The sequence below is a fragment of the Eriocheir sinensis genome, chromosome 46, assembly GCF_024679095.1.
Source record: "Eriocheir sinensis breed Jianghai 21 chromosome 46, ASM2467909v1, whole genome shotgun sequence".
Lineage (NCBI taxonomy): Eukaryota > Metazoa > Arthropoda > Malacostraca > Decapoda > Varunidae > Eriocheir > Eriocheir sinensis.
The window spans coordinates 11,982,193-12,003,243 of NC_066554.1; the positions used below are offsets into that span (position 1 = coordinate 11,982,193).

A 21,051-nucleotide genomic window follows, 5' to 3' on the forward strand; every position below is an offset into this window, starting at 1 on the left:
TCTCTCTCTCTCTCTCTCTCTCTCTCTCTCTCTCTCTCTCTCTCTCTCTCTCTCTCTCTCTCTCTCTCTCTCTCTCTCTTGTTTGGCACATTTTTTCTCTAACTATAATAATAATAATAATAATAATAATAATAATAATAATAATAATAATAATAGAGGTAAGGTCCGCCTCGTTTATGGCAATACTGTCTTCGCCAAGCAGCAATGGGATCGAACTGACGACAATCATCACATCAATACGATAAATGAGTGGCTGCTACGCCTGACCATAACACCCCTATGAGACGTGATAATAGCTTGACATCCTTATAATAAGCTATTTAAAGTTAAGAAAAGTTACATTAAAGCGTCCATATCTTGCTTACTACCTTGTAAAATAGTATTCTTTGCCTGTCATATGCGTTGTGTTTTAACCTTTAAACCTCCCGGAAAACCACATCAAAGAGTGTAATAATTTATGAAAAAGCGTTAGAATTGCCATGAGTAGACCGTACGTCCATAATTCACACCGTAAATACAAATTCCCATAATTCAACCCTTCCAAAGTACAGCAATATAACCCAGAAAGTTCGATACACCAGGCCAGCCTCGCACCCAAGACCACCCCCCAGACCAAGGACCCGCCATTACCGTCACGAAGCCCTGCTGACTCTTTTCTGACTGGATTTCCTCGCTCAGCACATACGCCGGGGGGATCAGCGCCTCCTGACTCCCCGCTGCTGGCTTCTGGGTGAGGAAGGGAAGGAAGGCATTACTGGGGGAGGCTGGGGAAGGGCGGAAGAGGGGAATATTGACTTGCGGGCTGCCTGGCCATGGGGTGGAGGAAGGGAGGGAGGGAGGCGGTCATGCCGCTAACACAAGCAGGGGAAGAAGGGGCGAGGAATGGCAGTGTTCTAGGGTGACTTAATTTACTGAATAGGGCAGGGAAGTGGTGTTAGATGTTGTCTGTAAGCCCTATTATGCGTCTGTAGTTCCCGGGCGGTTTCTCGTTAATCGTAAATTCTCCGCTAAAACACTAGTCGGCACACCTGTGATGCTGCAAGATTCATCACCTGTATTATGTTTTGGCTAAAGTTACATGTGTTAAACCAGCATGCATTCCTTTCCAGTTAAGTTCAGTTCTCAAATGATACACAGTTCATATTAACTTCTCTACTAAGAAACAAAAGTTGGCCCACCTGAATCTAATGCCAGAAAATTTGTCATCCGTATTATGTTTTAGCTAAAGTTGCATGTATTAAACTAGCATGCATTTCTTTCCAGTTAAGTTCAGTTCTCAAATGATACACAGTTCATATTAACTTCTCTACTAAGAAACTAAAGTCGGCCCACCTGAATCTAATGCCAGAAAATTCGTATTATGTTTTAGCAGAAGTTACATATATTAAGCTAGTATGCATTCCTTTCCAGTTACGTCTTGTTCTCATATACCGTTCATATTAGAGTCAGGTCTTTAGATATGTCTAAGATACTCCCCCCAAAAAAGTCTTCTCATTGTAATGCCAGATAATTCATCACCTGTATTATGTATTAGCTTAAGTCACGTATATTAAGCTAGCATGCATTCCGTACTGTTGTTGTAGATGAGGTTTCAGGCCCCAGTCCGCTGCCGTAGTAGCGCTCCACAGGGCCGCCAATATTATAACAGTAATATTAGCACCGAAACCTTTCCAGTTAAGTTCAGTTCTCATATGGTACACAGTTCATAATTCATATTAAATAAAAAATAAATAAGAAGAAAAACAGGCCAAATATTGAAAAAACTCAGGACAACCCACTTGGTCCTGTCATGTGTTGTGTGTGAAGGCTGGCTCTTGTGTACTTACTCTGGCACTCTATAGATGACAGTTGACGGACACTCAGTGGTGCAGATTTCAAGGTCAAACTAGTAGCCCCACACTACACAGCTAAGAGAAATTTTGCTTTATGGCCGTCGAATATTTCCACATGTCACACCCGAAGGCAGTATTTTTCAGAGTGATGATGCCCATGTGCTGGTGCTAAAGGCTTAAATTTGCACTAAATGGAGGTGTTATTTCAATGGGATTTGTAGGATTTTTTTATTTTTTTATTCATTCATTCATTATTTATTTATTTATTATTAGTTTTTTTTTTGTGTGTGTGTGTGTTACAGGGAAATTCTTAATAAATGCACTAAATGAAGGGTCTACTGTATTGAATTCCATGATAGGGCATCAAGAGAAAATAAAAAAATGCTATAGATCCAAGCAGAGACCCCTCGATGAGCAGACATTGCTATAGAGAATAAGACAGTGACAGTAAAGTAAGGAATAAAATTAATAAAAAGAGAGGGGGAACAAAAACAATACCTAATGCATTAACCCTTTCCTTGCGCGTGGTGCGGACGCGACTATCCCCTCAGGCGCAGTTGGGCAGCCCAAGGTGGGGTCTCTTTTAACCTCAGTATCTCAAAAACTATTCATCACAGCTAAAAACCCAAAACACAATTGGAAAGAGGAGGTCCAGATCTATAGGAGTCGGTTATGTATGCCTCTCTTGCGAACGTACATGCATGTTCAGGGAGTGTTGAATTTTAACACTTATGTTGGTGTGTGCGGGATGATCAGCCATATTGAGGGAACTGTGGACATCTCTCCTTCAGATTCTGGCAAGGGAGTATTGCCAACTGCAATATTTACAACTATTTGGTCACAGAATCAGTCAGGTGATAGGTGAAGCTATGCAAAAATGTTGCTATATTGGGCAAGAACATCCACCAGTTACTCGTCCGTAGATTTGCCGCACAGGGCTGATATGATTTTCCACCAAATTTAGTGAAGAACCCATTTAATTAGCAATCCTGTGTTGTGAGAATTAGTGTTGGAACACTCATACGCGGGAAATTTGAGTGCGAGTGGAGCTCGCAGTGAGCGTTTAGCAACACCAACAAATACGCCTAACGCTCGCTGCGAGCGTTTAGCAATGAAAGGGTTAACAGATCTTCTTTTGACCTGTGACGCTTTGTATCGTTTCTTAGGTTCTCCTCCTCTCGGTCCTCTCTTCTGTTTATTCACAAACTTTGCTTTTCAGTGGTACTGTATTACTGAACTTTCCTCACTCCAATACACTATCGCACTATAATTTTCAGTTTGTTGCTTAAATCACTTATTTTCCTTGCTTTTTCTTGCACGCATTCAAGCATTTGTGCGTAAGTGGGTGTAGACTTTTGCTTTAAACTTATCCATGTCCACAAGGAAGGAGCAGTTGGAATAATGATGTGTTTGTGTGTTTCAGGGCAAAATGTGGTCCGGGGCCCCCCAGTGGGCGTCATGGGCCCTGCAGCCCCAGCACTACCAGAACATGAAGCCAGAGGAAGGTGGGTATGGAGGGGTGGCTCTCTGTCTGTCTTTTTCTCCGTCTGTGTCTATCTCTGACTGTCTTTCCCTGTCATTTTCTTTCTGTCTCTCTTTTTCTCTATCTTTGTCTTTTGCTCTCTCTGTGTTTTCTCTTTTTCTCTGTGTCTTTCTCTCTCCTCCTCTCCCTCTCTCCCTCACTCTTGCTATCTATTACCCATCTATATATTTCAGACATGCAAATTTGGTATAAAGAAAATAGCTTTCAAATTACAGCTATTACTCAACAGCCTTGTATTCTGTTACTTCCCTTCTGAGTACTGATATGTGTGTGTGTGTGTGTGTGTCCCACAGCCTCAGCGGTGGACTGGGCCGCCTTAGCCAAGCAATGGATACAGATGAAGGAGACCGTGGCCCCTGCCGCACCTCAGGACACCCTACACCAACAACAACAACAACAGCAGCAGCAGCAGCAGCAGCAGCAACCACAACACAGCCAGCCCACACCACAACCCCAGCACCAGCATCAACCCCAGCCGCCCCCAGCTGCCTTAGTGCCGCCAGTCTCCAGTGCCAGTATGGTTCCCCCAGTGGCAGCCTCAGCATCAGCAGCACCAGGGGGGGAGGAGGTGGTGCTGGGGGGTGGGGAGATGGACATGGAGATAGAGGATGACAAGGGACCCACGAGCAGCAACGACCAGCAGCAGAATGGTGAGGAGGGGAGGAAGAGTGTGTATGGTTGTGTGATTTTTTGGTATTTATCTTACATCATGCGTGTATATAAACAGCTAAAGAGAGTGTGTGTACAAAGATGTTGATTATACTGTTTTCTACCCTTCAGGCGACCTCTGGAGTGGGTGGAGTGGTGGCGGCGGGGGAGAGTGGCCTCCCACCCAGACAGGGATGGGGTGGGGCTGGGGCTGGCCGGTGGACTCGTACTCCCAGGGTGCGGCTGCCAGTGCCCCGGACCTGCCGCCACACCAGTACAACACCAACAATGTGAGTCAGTGGCCGACGGTGGCTGTAAGTATCAAGAGATGTTGCTGTGAAGACTTGCTTTGCTGTTGACTCAGACATTGGTGCAAAGAGAAATGGAAAAAAATGCTGGGTGGGGAGAGATAAGCAAGGGTTATGGATTAGGGGACAGACAAAGCTTGATAAGATATTCTAATTATTGTTTGAAGTAAGAAGTGAACAAGACAAAACAGAGACATGGAGAGATCTACTGCCTGGCACTGACTAGTATTTTAGAAACAAGTGGGTGATAAAATAGAAGACCGGTGACCTCTGCTTCTTTGGGTGCAGCATAAGGTCAGGGACAGAGCTCAGAGGATCAGCTAGCCAGCAGTGACTATAGTAATGCAGGAGTGACTGTGTTTTGGAATGTAAGATGCAGGAACAGGCTAGGAACAAGTTGGTGATGAAAGGTAAGATGCAAGGACAGCCTTGGAATGAGTGGGGGATGGAATATAAGATACAGGAACAGCCTGAGAACAAGTTAATGATGAAGTATAAGATGCCAAAACAGTAGGAATAAATGGAGAACGAAATATAGATGAGGAACTAGTTAGTGATGAAATACAAGATATATTACCAGCGCTTGTCTCTCTAGGGTGAGTACGGGTGGCCCATGGTTAGCGGCGGGGGCAGCGGTCCTGGGGGGGAGTACGCCATGGGTGACCCCAGGGAGCAGAGACCCAGGGACTTCCCTGTCGGCGGCCTTGACCAGGACCGGCCCAGCGCAGCCAAGGAGGCGGACTTCCAGCTTGACGCGGCACAGAGGAAGAAGCTGCCGGCGTGGATCAGGGAGGGGCTGGAGAAGATGGAGAGGGAAAAGCAGAGGAAGGTGAGGGGGAAAATGATGGTGTTGTTTCTCTCTGTTTCTCACTTTCTGTAGCTGTCTTTTTTTCTCTTTCTTTTACTTTTTCTTTATTTTCCTGTTACTTTTTCTTTCTCATCCTCCCTTTTCTCTTTTTCTCTTCTTTTTTTCCTGTTTCTCTTTTTTTCCCTTTCTCTGCTTTCTTTTTCTCATTTTCTTTCGTTTTTCTTGTTTTCGTCTTTCTCTTTCATTTACTCTATCTGTCTATCTATCTATCTATCTTTCATCGTTACATATCTCCATAAAACTACATAACACTTCTTCCTCATTTATTTGCCTTTCTGTCCCTAATATGATATGCCACACTCCTTCAAGCCCTTTCAGTGTATTTCTCTAAGTCAAGGTTCTTCTTTCATCATTACATTTCCCCATAAAACTGCAAAAACACTTCTTCCTCATTTGCTTGCCTTGCTGTCCCTGATATATATGCCACACTACTACAAGCTCTTCCGTCTACTCCATCTCTGCAGCTGGAGAAGGAGCGGCAGATGTCCGAGAAGGAGGAGATGCTCAAGAGGAAGAGGGAGGAGGAGGCGCGGGCAAGACGCATCCTGGAGGAAGACTTGGCAAACGATGGCAAGCCTCGCATCCCCAGGAAGAGCAAATTTGTAAGTAGACGCTCTCAGGGAAGGGACACTATGGCCGGGTTAAATAAAGTACACTATTTAATTAATTTTGCTTTTATTATGTTTATTTTCACTGTTGTTTTGATCTCTACACTCTTTCCTATTGATTTCCTAGAGGTTTGCAGGTTACTAGAACACTTACATTACAACAGGATAGCAGTTGGTTAACCTGGTAGCAGCGACGGGCCAAATTTGTGGCTTTACCGTGCAGCAGCGACGGGCCTTATTTGTGGCTTTACCGTGTAGCAGCGACAGGCCAAATTTGTGCCATGATATAAACCCCCCAAAATAGATGATACATAATCTGACCACAAATGCATTGATATATATTATGAAATGGTTTGTGTGAGGGGTGATTTTTTCCTCATTTTTCTTGCTTGGAGGGACCATTAAGAAACATGATCCCCGCTGCTACCGGGGTAAGTAGGAGACAAGATATTGGCCTACTAATGGGGGGTTGTGCTCCCATTCTTCAGTAATTTTTTCCTAATTCTTCTAAAAGTTTCTGAGGGATAGGTGTGTTGAGGGGAGTGTTGTAGTCAGTTGTATATCCCAGTCATGTGTCGATAGTTAATTATTAATGATAGTAATCTTCACAGTATTACTCATTACCTGCTATCTCAATTGACTGGGCATGCAAAGATCAGTGTGGAGTGGAGTGTTGCAGCCGGGTGTGTTGATGTGTTCCAGGACAGTGACAGTGAGCCCTCAGACCGCAGCCGCTCGGCCAGCCCTGAGACCACCACACCGGGCCTTGGTCTGGTCAGAAAGAGGCGGTCCAGGTTTGAGCCACAGGGGGGCGGCAGAGGGGGGCAGGCAGACCACCCCAAGGAGAAGGACGGAGCGGTGGAGGAAGAGGAGGAGGAGGAGGAAGAGAGAGAGGAAGAGGAGAAGGAGGAGGAGAAGAAGGAGGAGGAAGACATCAAGCTGACGAGGAGACTTTCGTCACCTGAGCCGCTCAAAACGGATGAGGAGAGGATGCAGGAGATGGTGAGTGTTGTTGTTGTTGTGTGGTGGGGGACAAGTAGAAATAGTTTTTATTTATTTATTTATTATTACTTTTATCTTCTTCTTTCCTGTAAAAAAGATGTGTTGCTCTTGTTGGTGTTGTCATGTTTAACTTCTGCATAGTGGGGAACCAGTATATTTTTATCCATTTAGTTGTTTTAATTTTATTTATTTATTTATTTATTTATTTATTTATTAATTTTTTAGCTTCCTCCTTTCCTATACACAAAGTCTGTCACCAGTTGTAAGTGTCAATGGTTCCTGTGCCTCTAGTAACTGTAAACTCACTCACTTATTGGCTTTGCTTGCTCTGTGAGGTGAGATATTGAACTGTCTTTACATTGAGGCAAGTTTGATTAACCCTGATGTGCTTTGTTTTGTCTCCCTGCACAGATGATGAAGCTACGTCGGTGGATGACAGAGATCCTGTTGGACGTGACCACGGACATGATGGAGGAGGTGGCAGCGGAGGTGGTGAACCGCGCCCGCATGAAAGGTACCCTCCGGCCCTCTCTTGCTCCCACTCCCTCTGTAGGAGCTCTGGCTCGTGGTGAACAAAGCCTCTTGTGGCACTGTCTCATGCTCTGTAGTTTTGATTCATCCCTCCTGGCTATGACATTTTTTACCAGATCAAAAAAAGACCATAACTGCTGCTGTGATGGACTCTTGTATAGAATTTTTTAAACTAGCAGTGAAAAGCTTTTGACTCAGTGGGGGTAAGAAGAGAGAATTGCTTGCTTAGATCTAGTGCATTCAAGGGCTAAAGTTTTTTGTTAAGTTTAGGAGCTCTCAAGACTACTAAATCATGTTAAGGGTTATTGCTGTGTCACATTATATGGTCTGAATTGATTATATTTTCACTATTATAACTATGAAAAATGGGGAAGAGGTTTCAGATGGAGAACTACATTGTAAAGTGAGTGTGGAGTTTTATGTTGAAGACTGAAAACTTTGTCCTATCATTAATCATTTGACTTTTAAAAGAAGATTGCTACTAAAAAGTTGTGTGAGAGTGAGTAGCCAGTGTTTCGCAGATCTGTGGTGCTGAGGAGGCCTCTTCCCTCTGAAATAAAAGTAAATTTCATTATAGAGGTGAGCATAGTGTGGTAAGGCCTGAGCACCGGCCTTCCCGCACCACACACTAAAACTTCCTGTGTTTGTCTAAGCTCCGGCAGTTCAGGTCAAGAAGAGCTCAGCCCTTGCCTCTTTGTCGGGCGGCATTGGTAAGTCACAACTACCCGTTCCTCTTCAGTTCTGTGGCTTCTTATTTTATGCTGTCATTTCTCATGTAAGGCTTACAACTTCGGGAAGTAGAAGTGACCTAAACTGTAAGCAAAAGCCAGCATTTTACAGTCCATTAGGGTTGTTTTTTATTTGATTTATCTTTAAGTAATACATGTTTTAACTTCAAGTCATGGGGCTGCAAGAGATGTCTTCCCTCGGCTGCATTATGCTGGCTTTCTCTCATTAGTGTCTTTTGTCCATGTCCTCTCATCAGTACAGCAGAAATATTATTAATAGGATTTCAATTATACTTGTGGACATAAAGTGTAAGGAGATGAAGCATTTAGGGAATAACTGTTTATGAATGTTAAAAATGGGAGCAGTCTTTATTGTGAGGGTTAATTTTTATTTTTGAAAGTCAGCAAATGCCTCTAGACTTATGTTTCAAGTCACTAAAGTATATTTAATATCTTTTGATCTTAAGACTTGAGTGTGTCAGGCAGAATAGGTGCAGTGGTGTTGTATTAAGCATCTTCTAGGGCATGTAGGATACACAGTACAGGAGAAGCACTTCATATGCTTATGGTAGCCTTCATTTTATCTTTGTGTTCTCTGGGAAGTAGCAGATGTGTTGTAAAATTCTTCATAGTGTTGCTTTGTGCAGTGTCTTGTTTAATCCCAGTATTGTTAAGTGCATAGAGGTGATACTTATTCATAACACCTGTCAGGACTTCAGCACATTCAGTGTTAGGTGCACTGTGTATTAGCTGAGTGGGGTGATGAGGGGGGAGGAGGGAGTGGGCCCCCGGGATAATGCTGGTGTGTGTTGCAGGGCTGGGCATCTACAGCGACAGTGAGAGCGAGGGCGAGGGGTCTGGCGGCGGCCGGGGGGACACAGACAGCGACGAGGAGCTGCGACAGACCATCCGCCGCAAGAGGAAGGATTTCCAGGCCACAGAGCGAGACATTCTCCAGCGCCTGCAGGCTGAGGAGATGGCCGAGCGTGGCAAAAAGTCCCGGCCCCAGGAGTCTGAGTCTGAGGAGGAGAGTGAGGAGCAGTCAGACAGAGTGGGACAGGATGCCAAGAGTGAGGGTGAGCCAGACAAGGCCACTCACCAGCTCCGGGAGGAAGAGGAATACCCTCCAGGCATGGGTGAGTCATCAGTTGTTACCAGTCTGCTACATGACAAAAGGCCTCTCCCAGGGTTTTATGTTCCTCTGTCTGGTGTCGGTGTACTCCTTTCTGTGCCTCCAACAGTATTGATTTCAGCTCCACTTGGTTGTCTGTCTTGGTCTTTCTCAATGTTTTCTATTCCACCGTCTGGTGTTGGTGTACTCCTTTCTGTGCCTTCAATAGTATTGATTTCAGCTCCACTTGGTTGTCTGTCTTGATCTTTCTCAATGTTTTCTATTCCACTGTCTGGTGTTGACATACTCCTTTATGTGCCTCCAACAGTATTGATTTCATCCCCACCTGTCTGTCTGTCTTGGCCTTTCCCAAGGTTTACTATTCCACTGTCTGGTGTTGGTGTACTCCTTCCTGCTCCTTCAACAGTGTTGATTTTGTCTTCACCTAGTTCTGTTCGTCTTGACTTGTTCATTTCTTGGGTTGTCACCTTGGGAATCAGTGTCTTCAGTCTTTGTCTCCTTGCAAGCCACTACTCATATGCATATTAGAGAATATTTATTGATTTATTCTGTGTTCAGTCTGCAGACATGTGTAGCTTTAAAGTATTCTTCCTGCTCATGGGAGTATGTTAACCAGCAAAGATAATAACACAACAACAGCTGACGCACTAAGCAAACCACTTCTTTTGGGGGTTCAGCTTGAGTATATTTAAAAACCTAATGCTTTTGTTACCCAAGGACATGGTGTACAAAGTTATGTTTCTTTTGCAGGTAATGGAAAACCTGTGAAATTTGTCCCACCCCAAGACCCCGAGGTGGACTCAACCCAGCCAGACAATAGCACGCCTAACGGGTCTTATAAAGAGGACAATGACTCTAAGGCATCCGTAGAGAGTGTGGATTCTGAGGAGGATTCTAAGTCGTCCTTAAGTGACCACTCCCACTCTAGTGATGGGAAGAGGAAGAAACGGAGGAAATCAAAGAAAGATAAAAAGAGGAGAGAAGGGAGGAAAAGAAGTAGAAGTAGGTCAGGCAGCAGAGGGAGAGAAGAAAGGAGAGAACACAAAAAGAAAAAGAAGAGGAAAGAGATCAGCCGCAGCAGGAGTAGGAGTTCTGGGGAGTACAGTCGATACAAAAGCAGAAGTAGAAGTAGGGAAAGTTACAGGAGGAGGAGAGAGATAAGCCGGACGCCCAGCGTGGAAAGGTCATCATCCCGAAGACACCACAGTAGGGACACTAGGTCGAGGTCGCGGGGCAGGGACAGGTCCAGAGCAAGGAACAGTGCCAGAGGGTGGTCAAGAGGCAGGCACAGGAGCAGGTCTCGTGGCAGGAAGAGCAGCAAGAAGCACCGCAGGGGGAGCAGTAGGAATAGGGGTAGGGAACGCCACCGCAGCTACAGGGACGGGAGTGAGGACAGTGCCAGCAGGAGCAGGAGTAGGAGCAGGAGCAGGGATTATCCCCGCAAGAGGGACAGATATCATTCGAGGTCACGGAGCAGGTCAAGAACGCCCAAGAGGTCAAAGAAGCGTCGCAGGTCTCGGTCTCTCAGCTCCACATCCTCTCTGCCCAAGAAGTCGAGGGTCTCGCGGTCATCCTCGTAGGCAAGTGAAGCTCCTCTCGTGAGTGCTGTGGTAAGACAACCCCCAGGTAAGCCGCTGCCCATCCCAGACACCTGTGTTGTCTTTTTATTTATTTTTTTTATTTTTTCAGATTAACAATTCTTGCCTTCCAGATGTTAGCTATTTTGACAGAACAATAACAATTGTAATGAAGTAATGAAGATTGAGTGGAGTTTTGAGTAACTTCAGATGAAAAATGTGCAGTAGATGTCGCTGAGGCTAAATATTTTCAAGGTTTGTCTTCTCTTTCAGTGGGAGGATCTTGGGCTGTTGGTCGAGGGTTCGCTGCCACCATCAAGATGCGTCGCTGCCGAGACATGCAAGGGTCTGGCTGAGCATCAGAAGGGCCTGTGATGCATCAGCCTGACTCTTGCATGTCTTGGCGGCGACGTCACCTTTACTCACTGTATCCTAAAATTGGTCAGATGTGTACAGTTCCCTGGACAAGAAGTTCTGTAATTTATTTACACTATTAAAGTTAAGGTCCCACTGCAAGAATAATTAGTTCCTTGAATGTGAAATATTTATATTTGAGAATGACATTTCTGTAACAGCATTTTAGTCTTACCATCCTTCTCAAATAGCACGCTTCATATTCAAGCGATTGGCCTTTTCTTTCAGGTTATTTGAACATAAACTTTGCTCATGTAGTTGACATGAAATACTAGAAGATTTATATGTAGTCTTTCATTCTCCTACAAACAATGTAAATGCCACACAAGTTTCTTGAGCTAACATAGCCCAGTACACGAGTTAATACAATTTTTGGCAATTGCTCAACACATTGTTGGCAAGGTAGTGAAGCAATAATGTACAAGTTAATATAATATATACACAAAGGCATGGACAAAGAATAAAGGGGAATTGATTCCAAGAGTGGATCATTTCTCCTCATGGTTTGCCCAACAAAAACAGCAGCAGCAGCAGTAGCCTGTCAGGTGGGAGTTAGGCCAAGACCGTCCTGATCTAATGGCCCGAGTCTCACCAAGCCAAGGTGACGTCACAGATGGAGGAGGTATTGGCAGAGTCCATGACAGCTGTCTAGAGGTGCTGAAGGTGAGGAGTCACACCACTGTCATGACTTTTCATCATTAGTATTATTGTATGTCTCTCCTTCAATGACATCAAACAGGAAACAAAAATTTATATGAATGTGAGCACAACAGATTGGTGCAACTCCTCACACCATCTTTAGCAAACTGAGCGTGGACTACGTAGAGGGAAGGAGTCCTACCACTCTGTCAAGACTTCATCATTATTATTTTTGTATGTCCCCTTCAATGACACCAAACAGGAAACAAATTAAGATGAAAGTAAGCACAACAGATTGGTGCAACTCCTCACACCATCTTTAGCAAACTGAGCGTGGACTACGTAGAGAGGAGTCCTACCACTCTGTCAAGACTTCATCATTATTATTTTTGTATGTCCCCTTCAATGACACCAAACAGGAAACAAATTAAGATGAAAGTAAGCACAACAGATTGGTGTAACTCCTCACACCATCTTTAGCAAACACTGTGGACTACATAGTGACCACCTCCAACTGTAACATCATCATGGCTTGAAACCCCCAGGCCATTAGATGGAGACGGCCTCGGCTAGACCCTCTCCTCTCCACCTCACGTGGATAATCCCATCCAATCACTGAGGGGAGGACAGAGAGGGTGAATGAGCAATTAAGACTTTTCTTACACATATAGGAAGAGGTGGAGAGAGAGAGAGAATGTGTATGTCATTCACTATGGTCTGATCATGCACTGGACTCTTATCGTCAGCCAGTACCCTCCCCGAAAGAGCTTGGAGCTGCATAGTGACGGATCTTTGGGTACGGTTGAGACTCGCATCACACTCACACATACCCAGGAGGTGGGGGACAGCCCTCTGTCAGTGACACCCAGTACCCATTCACTGCTGGTAGGGCAAGGGCACGGATGAAAGATGACCCATCTGTCTCCACTCTACCTGGGAATTGAACCCGGCACCTTTCAGTTGTGAGGCGAGGGTGCTAACCACTGCACTATGGAGCTCCACGTGTGTGTCTTATGGATGGGTACATTATTATAACCAATAAAATTGCAGCAGCTGTTGCATGTAAAATAACCAACAGTATTGTGCTCCATATATGTGAATCTTGCACCTGGAGTCTAAACAGTACTGTAATAGTGTAGTTAGTTGGCTGTTAGTAGGTAAAGCATAAAGGAATATAGAAAAATATTAATATTCAATGATTTCTTACTCCTGAGAAAGGATTTTAATAATGAGGCCATGCATATCCAATATGCTTGGCCTCATTTTCTGGAAGCGTCTCAATGTTGGTTAACCCATTACATCAAAACCTTGGACTATTTCATTATATTTGCCGCTTTTGTTTAAACTATTAACTTCTTTGAGAAGTAATTCATAAGGCCTTAATGTTCTTCATACCAACAGCCAATACACTAAACTGTTACAATATTAGTCTAGGCTTGAGGTGCAGGCTTCAAACAGACCAGCAGTTCCATGCCTCAAGTTGTGAGCCAAATGAGTCATGGGGGTGGGAAGGCCCTCACACAATTTTGTAAATACTCATAGTACCTATCAGTCATAAATAATAAATGTGTATTACTATATATTAATTTGTATTCTTGGCTTGTGGTTATGGATTAAAATCATTATATCTAGCAATTTACACAAAGTTAAAGCTGCCTTATTTTCTTACATGTGTTATGTAGGGAAAATTCAGGGTTACAGCCACAACAGGTTGGGAGTTACTGAGACAACCATTCCAGCAGCAACCCTGGGAGGGTGGCCTGGTCCATCCTTCCCTTCACACAATGAACTTTGTTAGTAGATTATGTGTGTTAGTGAAGGGGAACTTTAGGTGCAGATCAACAACACATTAGCTAAGGCACTGATCAATGGCACCCTCATTCAAGACTCCTCTTATTATGGTTTGTATATGAGGCTTTCTACACTGAGGGATAGTAAGTTAATACAGGAGTGCCTTGGTAGTGACAGGTGAACAGCCCATTATTATCACCAAGGTGTTCATGTTACAGGTCTGCCATGGCAGGTCGCTCGTCCCAAGCAGAAGTCTTCTTGGAGATAGGCATTGAGGAACACTTGTAGACAAACTGCTATGTATTAACCCTTTCATTGCTAATCGCTCTCAGCGAGGCTATTCCCCCAGGCGCACTCGGGCAGCCCAGCAGGGGGAGGGGGGTCTCTTCTTAACTGCTGTATCTTGAAAACTATTCATCAAAAAAAAAAAAAAAAAAAAAAAAAAAGAGGCGGCCATGATTTATAAGATTCGGTTATGTAAGCCTCTTTTGTGAACGTATAGGCACATTGAGGGGGTGTTGCCTGTGAGTGTCACTGGCGCTTGCAGCGAACTTTTAGCACCACCACGCTAGAGCTCGCTCTTTTAACCTCTGTATCTCAAAAACTATTCATCACAGCTAAAAACAAAAACACCATTGGAAAGAGGAGGCCAAGATCTATAAGATTTGGTTATGTAAGTCTCCTGCGAATGTACAGGCACGTTCAGCAAATGATGCTAGTACTCGCTCTTTTAACCGCTGTATCTCAAAAACTATTCATAAGAGCTAAAAAACAAAAAAACATTGGAAAGAGGAGGCCAAGACCTATAAGATTCGGTTATGTTAGCCTCTCCTGCGAACGTACAGGCACGTTTGTGGGGTGCTGCCTGTGAAGACGTACATTCGTGCATGCGCGACGGTCAGCCATATTGAGGCAACTACTGAGTAGATCTCTTGATGGGGTATTGGTAGAGTAGTATTGCCAACTAATAAATTTACAACTATTTGGGCAAAAGATCAGTCAGGAGATAGGTGAAGCTATGCAGAAATGACGCAATATTGGACAACAACATTCACCAGTTACTCGTCCGTAGATTTTCCGCGCTAGGCTAATATGATTTTCCACCAAATTTAGTAGAAAACCCACTGAATTGGCAATGCTATGGGGTGAGAAATAGTGTTGACACACTCTCATACGCAGGAAATTTGAGTGCGACTGTCACTCACAGCGAGGATGTAGCACCACCGGCAAGTTAGGCTAGTCCTCGCTGCAAGTATTTAGCATCGAAAGGGTTAAATGAGGCGTGCCGCGCCAGAACCTCGTAACCCTGAAATTTGAGAAATTGAGATAATGGCTGCCCCAGAGAGCAGAGAGGTGGAATTGTCATATACCGTGGTCGGACAGAGGAAATCCGACCTTCCAGCCACCTAAAACAGGGTGCTAAGACAGTTAGTCTGGTCTCGACACGCAAAAAAAAGTCGCGACTAACTCCCTGAGGCGTGGGGCAAAACCACGTAACCAAGACGCACGTGTAGGATGAGCCAGCTATCATCATGAAATCTTCACATATTCCATTTTACAACACGTACTTAATAATTTTGAACATAGGAGGAAGTCAATGTAATGGATAGGAGTATTAAAGTTCCGGTACGGATTAAAAAAAAAATTTCGCTCGGTAAAAAAATCATAACATTTTCATTTTCACAGCTATCATCATGAAACCTTCACATATTCCTAATAAAAACAAGTACTTTTATAATAAAATTGTAAAAAAATTCCAGCAAATTTTTTTTTTTCCGCCACTGAGTAGGGGTTTCATTAATTTATTTCAATAAACCAAAAATTTTCCGATTTCCTATCAGAACCTAATTAACAAAACAGAACTCTTCAAAACCTTTCATTTGATGTATAGTTATTACATATTCTGACCATTCTTAGGTGCATTGTCAGTGTTTAACTTTATGCGCGATTTTCTCAAAACTACGATTTTTCGGTTACGAGGTTCTGGCGCGGCACGCCTCAAATATAATGTACCTAAAACACAGCTCATGTTTTTTTCTATATAGTAATATCCAAGAGCACATTGGCTTGAGTAAAGCTTGACTGTAATCAGAAGGGAAAGGTTTGTTTTTGGCACGTCAGTCTAGATACAATAAAAACTGATGACCTGAGAAGCAAACTTACCCACTAATTTACTCTCAACATTTCTCAAGCCAAAACACTTATGTACATTTTGTAAGTGTGGTAAATATGAACTTAGCAATACAACAAACTCAAAACTTCATGTCTTATAGCATAGTTTTTTATTTATTTATTGTGGCATTTCTTACGTGCAAATCTTCACAAGTGTTCCTCAATGCCATCATAGACCTCCTAAACACTCCTACTTGGGATACAAGTGGCCAGACTCGGTAAACTGTAAAACTGACACCTTAATTACTATTGATTTTATTCAATTGTGCTTAATTCTGATGAAAATACATACTCAATTTAATAATATAATAACTTCTGATAACTTGAGAGAGCAGGGGCAGACTGGCATTACTTGCAAGGGTGTGTACTGAACACAACTTATCACATGTCATCACATTCTGGTGAATATCTGTGGGAAGATCAGCTCCCCTAGATTATATCCCATTGAAAAGTTAGCAAAGATAACTTATCAAAAGAAAAAGCCTCAGTAACAGTTAGGCAGGGGTGGGAGGGAGGGAGGGAGTGGCCAGTGTGAGAGAGTGTTAGTAAGGACCAAATGGGAGTGTCTTGAAAGAGGAATAAGAGTTGGAAGTAAGGAGAAGGTAAGGGTCAGAAGGCAGGTGTGTTGAATATCTAACACTTAAGGGAAATGCCCAAAGGGAATAAGGCCTTAAAAATGCACATTAGCTCTCTCTCTCTCTCACACACACACACACACACACACATAAAGTAGTCCCATACATACATATACATATATGAATTCACATATTGCACGTCATACTTTATGTATATTCCATACAGGCAACTTAATAGAATACCAAGTTAATTTAAAAAATAAATATAAATAATAAAATCAGCATTGCTTATTTATATGTGCCAATAAATCTGTATAGTCGGTAAAATAACACTTCTATTTTTCACACGGGCAGAGTTGAAGGGACAGGATCAAGACAAAAACAGGATTAAGACAAAATTTGGGGAGAATTTCTGCATTGCATTGTACTAAAACCTTCTATGTTGATATGATGAAGCTGGTAACTAATACAATGACAAAGTCTGACTGATGTACTGGCTTCTAATACAAAATTTCAGTGTCAAGTCAAATAATTGCCATGAATGAAATTAACAAGCTCATTCAGTAAGCCCCATTCTTAGACCTGTGTCCCCTCTGCACTGTTTGTGTGCCCACACTTCTTACTTATAGTTGAGACACTCCTCAGCACATCTCAATGCATGGCACACATCTTGCCTTAAAAAGCTATACACATTCAGTGGCAGTCATGTAACAGTGGAGTCTTGTACTTGATGGCTGCCTTGAGCCTCAACTTCGCTGCTAAAGTGTTATTCTTAAAGCCTTTGTAGAGTGCAGAATGCAATGCCCATACCCCCCCTCATGACTGCAATTTGTCTCTGTTTGTTTCTGCTCTCTTAAGAATTGTTATGTGCCTAATACATCTCCCAGCATCAAGGAAACACTGAATTATCTTTCCTTCAAATGCTGTTCCATTCTCCAAGACGAAGGTTGTTGAGTAATGGTATTTTAAATGGCGAAGAAATGTTATAAAAGCAATCCTTTTCTGAAAAAATATATTACCTCTTAAACCTGTCTTGAGAGTGCAACAATACTTACAGGATGTCAGAAGGATAATAAAATCCTTATATCTTTGATGAAGGAAAACATAATAGGCATATAACATTTCTTGGACAGCAGGAAACAAGTGCAGACATAATGCAAAGAGAAGCTTCCATAAGGGTGGATGAATTTTCAAGTAATACATTTAAAGTGGAGTCTTGCACCAAAGCCCTACATTAAAAACATGGGATAAGGAAGTTGTGAAAAGTAAACAAGGATGGCAGCAGTTTCTTGTAACCCTGACAGCTATTATGGTTTTAGTTGTCTGGCTCAGGGAGATTCTTTAATATTTTTATGACTGCACAGAAGACTGATGAGTTTGGGCTGTGAAATAGTTACTATCAATGACCCATTTCCAGCACAGGCTCATCTATCTATAAGGGGAGCATACACTATAGATGTATGTGGCCATTCATATAATCAGAAGAGGAGAGATAGGAGAGTAAGATGTTGGTAAAGAGATTGGTTAGGAAAAGTAAAGAGAGAGTGGATGAGGATCTGGGTGGGAAAATTTCAGCAAAATACCAGAACAAAAAACTTTTCTGGAAAGAAGTTAAAAGAGAAATGGGGGAGAAAAGAATGACATTTGTAGCATGAAGAGGACAGATATGGTGCTTGTGAGAGGGAATGAGGAGATAATGGAGGTATGGAGTGACTGTCTAGTGAAATACTCCACACTAAACTAATACAATAAAATAATAAATATGTGCAGGGTCTGACTGTGATACAAAGACGATAACTGTGGAGCTGCTGTTGCCTAAAATGGCCATCAGTGAAGGCTGGTCCCTACATGCTGCCTACCATTACAGCAGGAGAGAAAAAATCAACATAAAACTGCCCTGTCTTTGCTTTCCTGTTGACAGTATATGCTCATGCAAAAGTCAAAATTTATAAACTACTTTTAAGGCCAAGTTTTGGAGGTCAACTTTAAAAGGTCAATACTTTTCTGGGGACTTTATCTTATTCCTCACCCACACATAGCACAGCCTTGGACGGGGTTGACTTTTACATGAATATATATATTTATGGTGTAAGCTTTTTTTCTCTTCTACTGTTCTCTGACAGTAGTGCTTTCTCTCTGATATCAAGATCAACAACATTACTGTTCTTAGTGTGTGAACTTTTTTACTACAGATTAGTGTGGAGGAAGGAACAAGAGAGTGGGCAGTGGAGGAAAGTTGGAAAATTTTGTTTAGTCGACGCAACATCTGTGGTCATATGCCGGAGAGAGACAAGAGGGGAAAGGAATTATAGGAGGAGGGAACAGATCCCAGGAGATGGGACACAACCCCTGATTAATACCTGGTACCCATTCACTGCTGGGTGGACATGGGTGTAGGGTATCGGAAAAGCCGCCCATTTTTTTCCACTCCGCCGGGGAATTGAACCCGGGCTCTCTCGGTTGGGCAGTGGAGGAATGTGTGCGGGAAACTGAGGCACTGCAGGAAGCAAGGCGGCCATGTGTTAGTCTTAAGTGTTGTGAGACTCAACACTCCACTGTATTCATGACACTCTGCCACATAAAACCACATTAAACATAAGAGAATTGCATTAGTTGTTTATAATGTAAAGTTACTATAAGTAGAAATAAAACAATGTCCATAATTTATGTGAAAGACACCTGCCAGTGTCCGCATGCCTCAGTAAATAAAATTTCACCCCCAAATGAACTAGTTATTCATTAGTATTATTGCTGCTACACTACTGTAAAGGTTAATTAATTCTGATCACCACAAAACTAAATTTCTTGTTACATTTTGTTGAAGACGTCGCAAGACCTTCCAAGCTGAGCTTACAGGCCGTCTTCAAGGCAACACCATCACAGTCTAGCGGGAACATGAACACCACCACCACCACCACCAGTCCTTCACCAAACACACCCACACTTCCTAGTGTTAAGACACATTCCAAACCACACTTGAAAATACCCAAACAGCAGTTTAAAAAATATACCTTCCTTTCACTTTAGGAAGAAAAGTAAAAGAGGAAAATGAGCTCAGAGCAACATAAGTTAAAAAAAAAAAAAAAAAAAAAAAAAAAAAACTTAAAGCCTTGTGTTCCTGAGGTTTGAATTCCCCAACAAAGGATCAGTTTCTGCCCAGCTAAAACCATCCACCTTGAGTGACAAGACAATATCAGACAGACAACAAGGGCAGGTATGGCTGCTGGACGTCTCAACCCATGAAATACAACTTAAAAGTTAAAACTCCAACACTCACTGGCTGTCAAGTATTCTAAAGTTTCACTTGAAGCACCACAGCCTGAATTCTGTAACTCATAAATGTAGCTGGGAATTCATTCACGGACTGGACAACAGGAGAAGGGCAGCTCCTGACTGTCTATTAGAGAAGGGTGGCTTTGACTGTCCACAAGCCCCATCACTGGCCAGGATCCTGACTCAACCCTCCTATATACATGCTCCTCCAGGATATGCTCCTACTCATGTAATCTCTGTGCTTCAGCAGGCAGGGACTAAATGTGCACTTTCTGTCTAATGAAGAAGCTACAGAATGAAACACTAGTGAGCATTAGTCATGACGAGAAATCCTAGACAGTCATCAATTGTGGTTTCTGAAAAGTATGAGAACTTGTGTCTGGAATACCACACTTGCAGCAATTTTTCAGACCTCTACATCTCATAAAATGTGTTAGTCTACGTTTGAACAAATGATGCAAAATGTTAACAGCTGAAAACTTGTGAGTGCACCCCTAAGGACCTGTAAGTCCACTCTACTGGTGACAGTTACTGGCTGCTGCTAAGAGGCAAAAAGTATATTAAAATGTGTTTGCCTGTTATTCTGACCATGCAGTACTTACGGGTCAAACAGTAACATCACAGATGAGCTGAAGGAAGCCGTGCTTGTTACCTGCTCTAAAAACTACAATCGTGATCCTCTTGGCATCTTGTCCACACACTCATGTCTTCCGCACATGCGTCGCAACAAAAAAAGCATATAAATTAAAAGAAATAAAATAATCAGTGAGCCAATGCATTCCTTCTCAACCTATATTGTGTAATGTTTCGTCACTTATAAAACTGATAAAATAAGTGTGCAAAGACCAACTTGTACCGTCCGCTTATTTGGTATGTCGCTGAGAATAAGATATTAAGTAAAATCAACCTGAGATGCATGATCAATGAGCAATCTAGTCCGAAGCCTTTCTTGGATACACTAATGCAGAAGCAGTGCCTGGCATGAAAAAATAACTGTTCTAGTTACATTTGAAGCAAGTCCGAAGTAACACTTTGGTATTGTATCACAAGAAACTGAAAAGACTAAAGCCACCAATCAGAACTGTGATGTGTAAACGCTAGCTGCTCACAGCCGGGTGGGCGCTGCGCAGGACTGGCAGTGGCACAGTGCTGGCGGGGGACAGAGGCAGTGGTGGTGGCTTTGCTCTCACGCTTCACCGGGTGGCTCTTCACCAAACTTGTCCAGGTGGGCGGCTCTCTTGGCCTCAAACAGAATCTGAAATTGAACAGCCAAGTGACACAAACATTTTGCCATGAGACTAGTTCTGAGCTGTATAGTAAACCCTCTATTTAACAAGTTAATTGGGGGAACACAAAGTCTGAAAATTCTTAATATTTGAACCTACTAAGAGGCACAAGAAAAACAAGAGA

At 42.9% G+C, this 21,051-nt stretch overlaps 2 protein-coding genes across 7 annotated transcripts in view; one reads left to right on the top strand and one right to left on the bottom strand.

Annotated features, from left to right (window-relative positions):
- The first annotated feature begins 562 nt into the window (after window positions 1-562).
- LOC126981131 (arginine/serine-rich protein PNISR-like) lies at window positions 563-11,476 on the top strand. Of its 2 annotated transcripts, none has more exons than XM_050831846.1 (12): window positions 563-730; window positions 3,256-3,337; window positions 3,669-4,025; window positions 4,156-4,337; window positions 4,927-5,160; window positions 5,664-5,801; window positions 6,510-6,809; window positions 7,221-7,323; window positions 7,994-8,050; window positions 8,884-9,204; window positions 9,951-10,826; window positions 11,051-11,476. In XM_050831846.1, the coding sequence occupies exons 2-11, from the start codon at window positions 3,262-3,264 to the stop codon at window positions 10,778-10,780; spliced, it is 2,598 nt and encodes an 865-aa protein (XP_050687803.1). In that variant the 5' UTR covers window positions 563-730; window positions 3,256-3,261; the 3' UTR covers window positions 10,781-10,826; window positions 11,051-11,476. The 2 variants fall into 2 exon arrangements, with proteins under 2 accessions (XP_050687803.1, XP_050687804.1); XM_050831847.1 differs by having other exon boundaries at window positions 4,156-4,313.
- LOC126981130 (histone deacetylase 6-like) overlaps window positions 11,308-21,051 on the bottom strand; it is a 49,248-nt gene continuing 39,504 nt past the window's right edge. For all 5 annotated transcript variants that reach the window (XM_050831842.1, XM_050831840.1, XM_050831844.1 and 2 more), the window contains one exon: window positions 11,308-20,896. In XM_050831842.1, coding sequence (XP_050687799.1) covers window positions 20,828-20,896 — 69 coding nt within the window. In that variant the 3' untranslated portion in view covers window positions 11,308-20,827. The remainder of the gene's footprint in view (window positions 20,897-21,051) is intronic.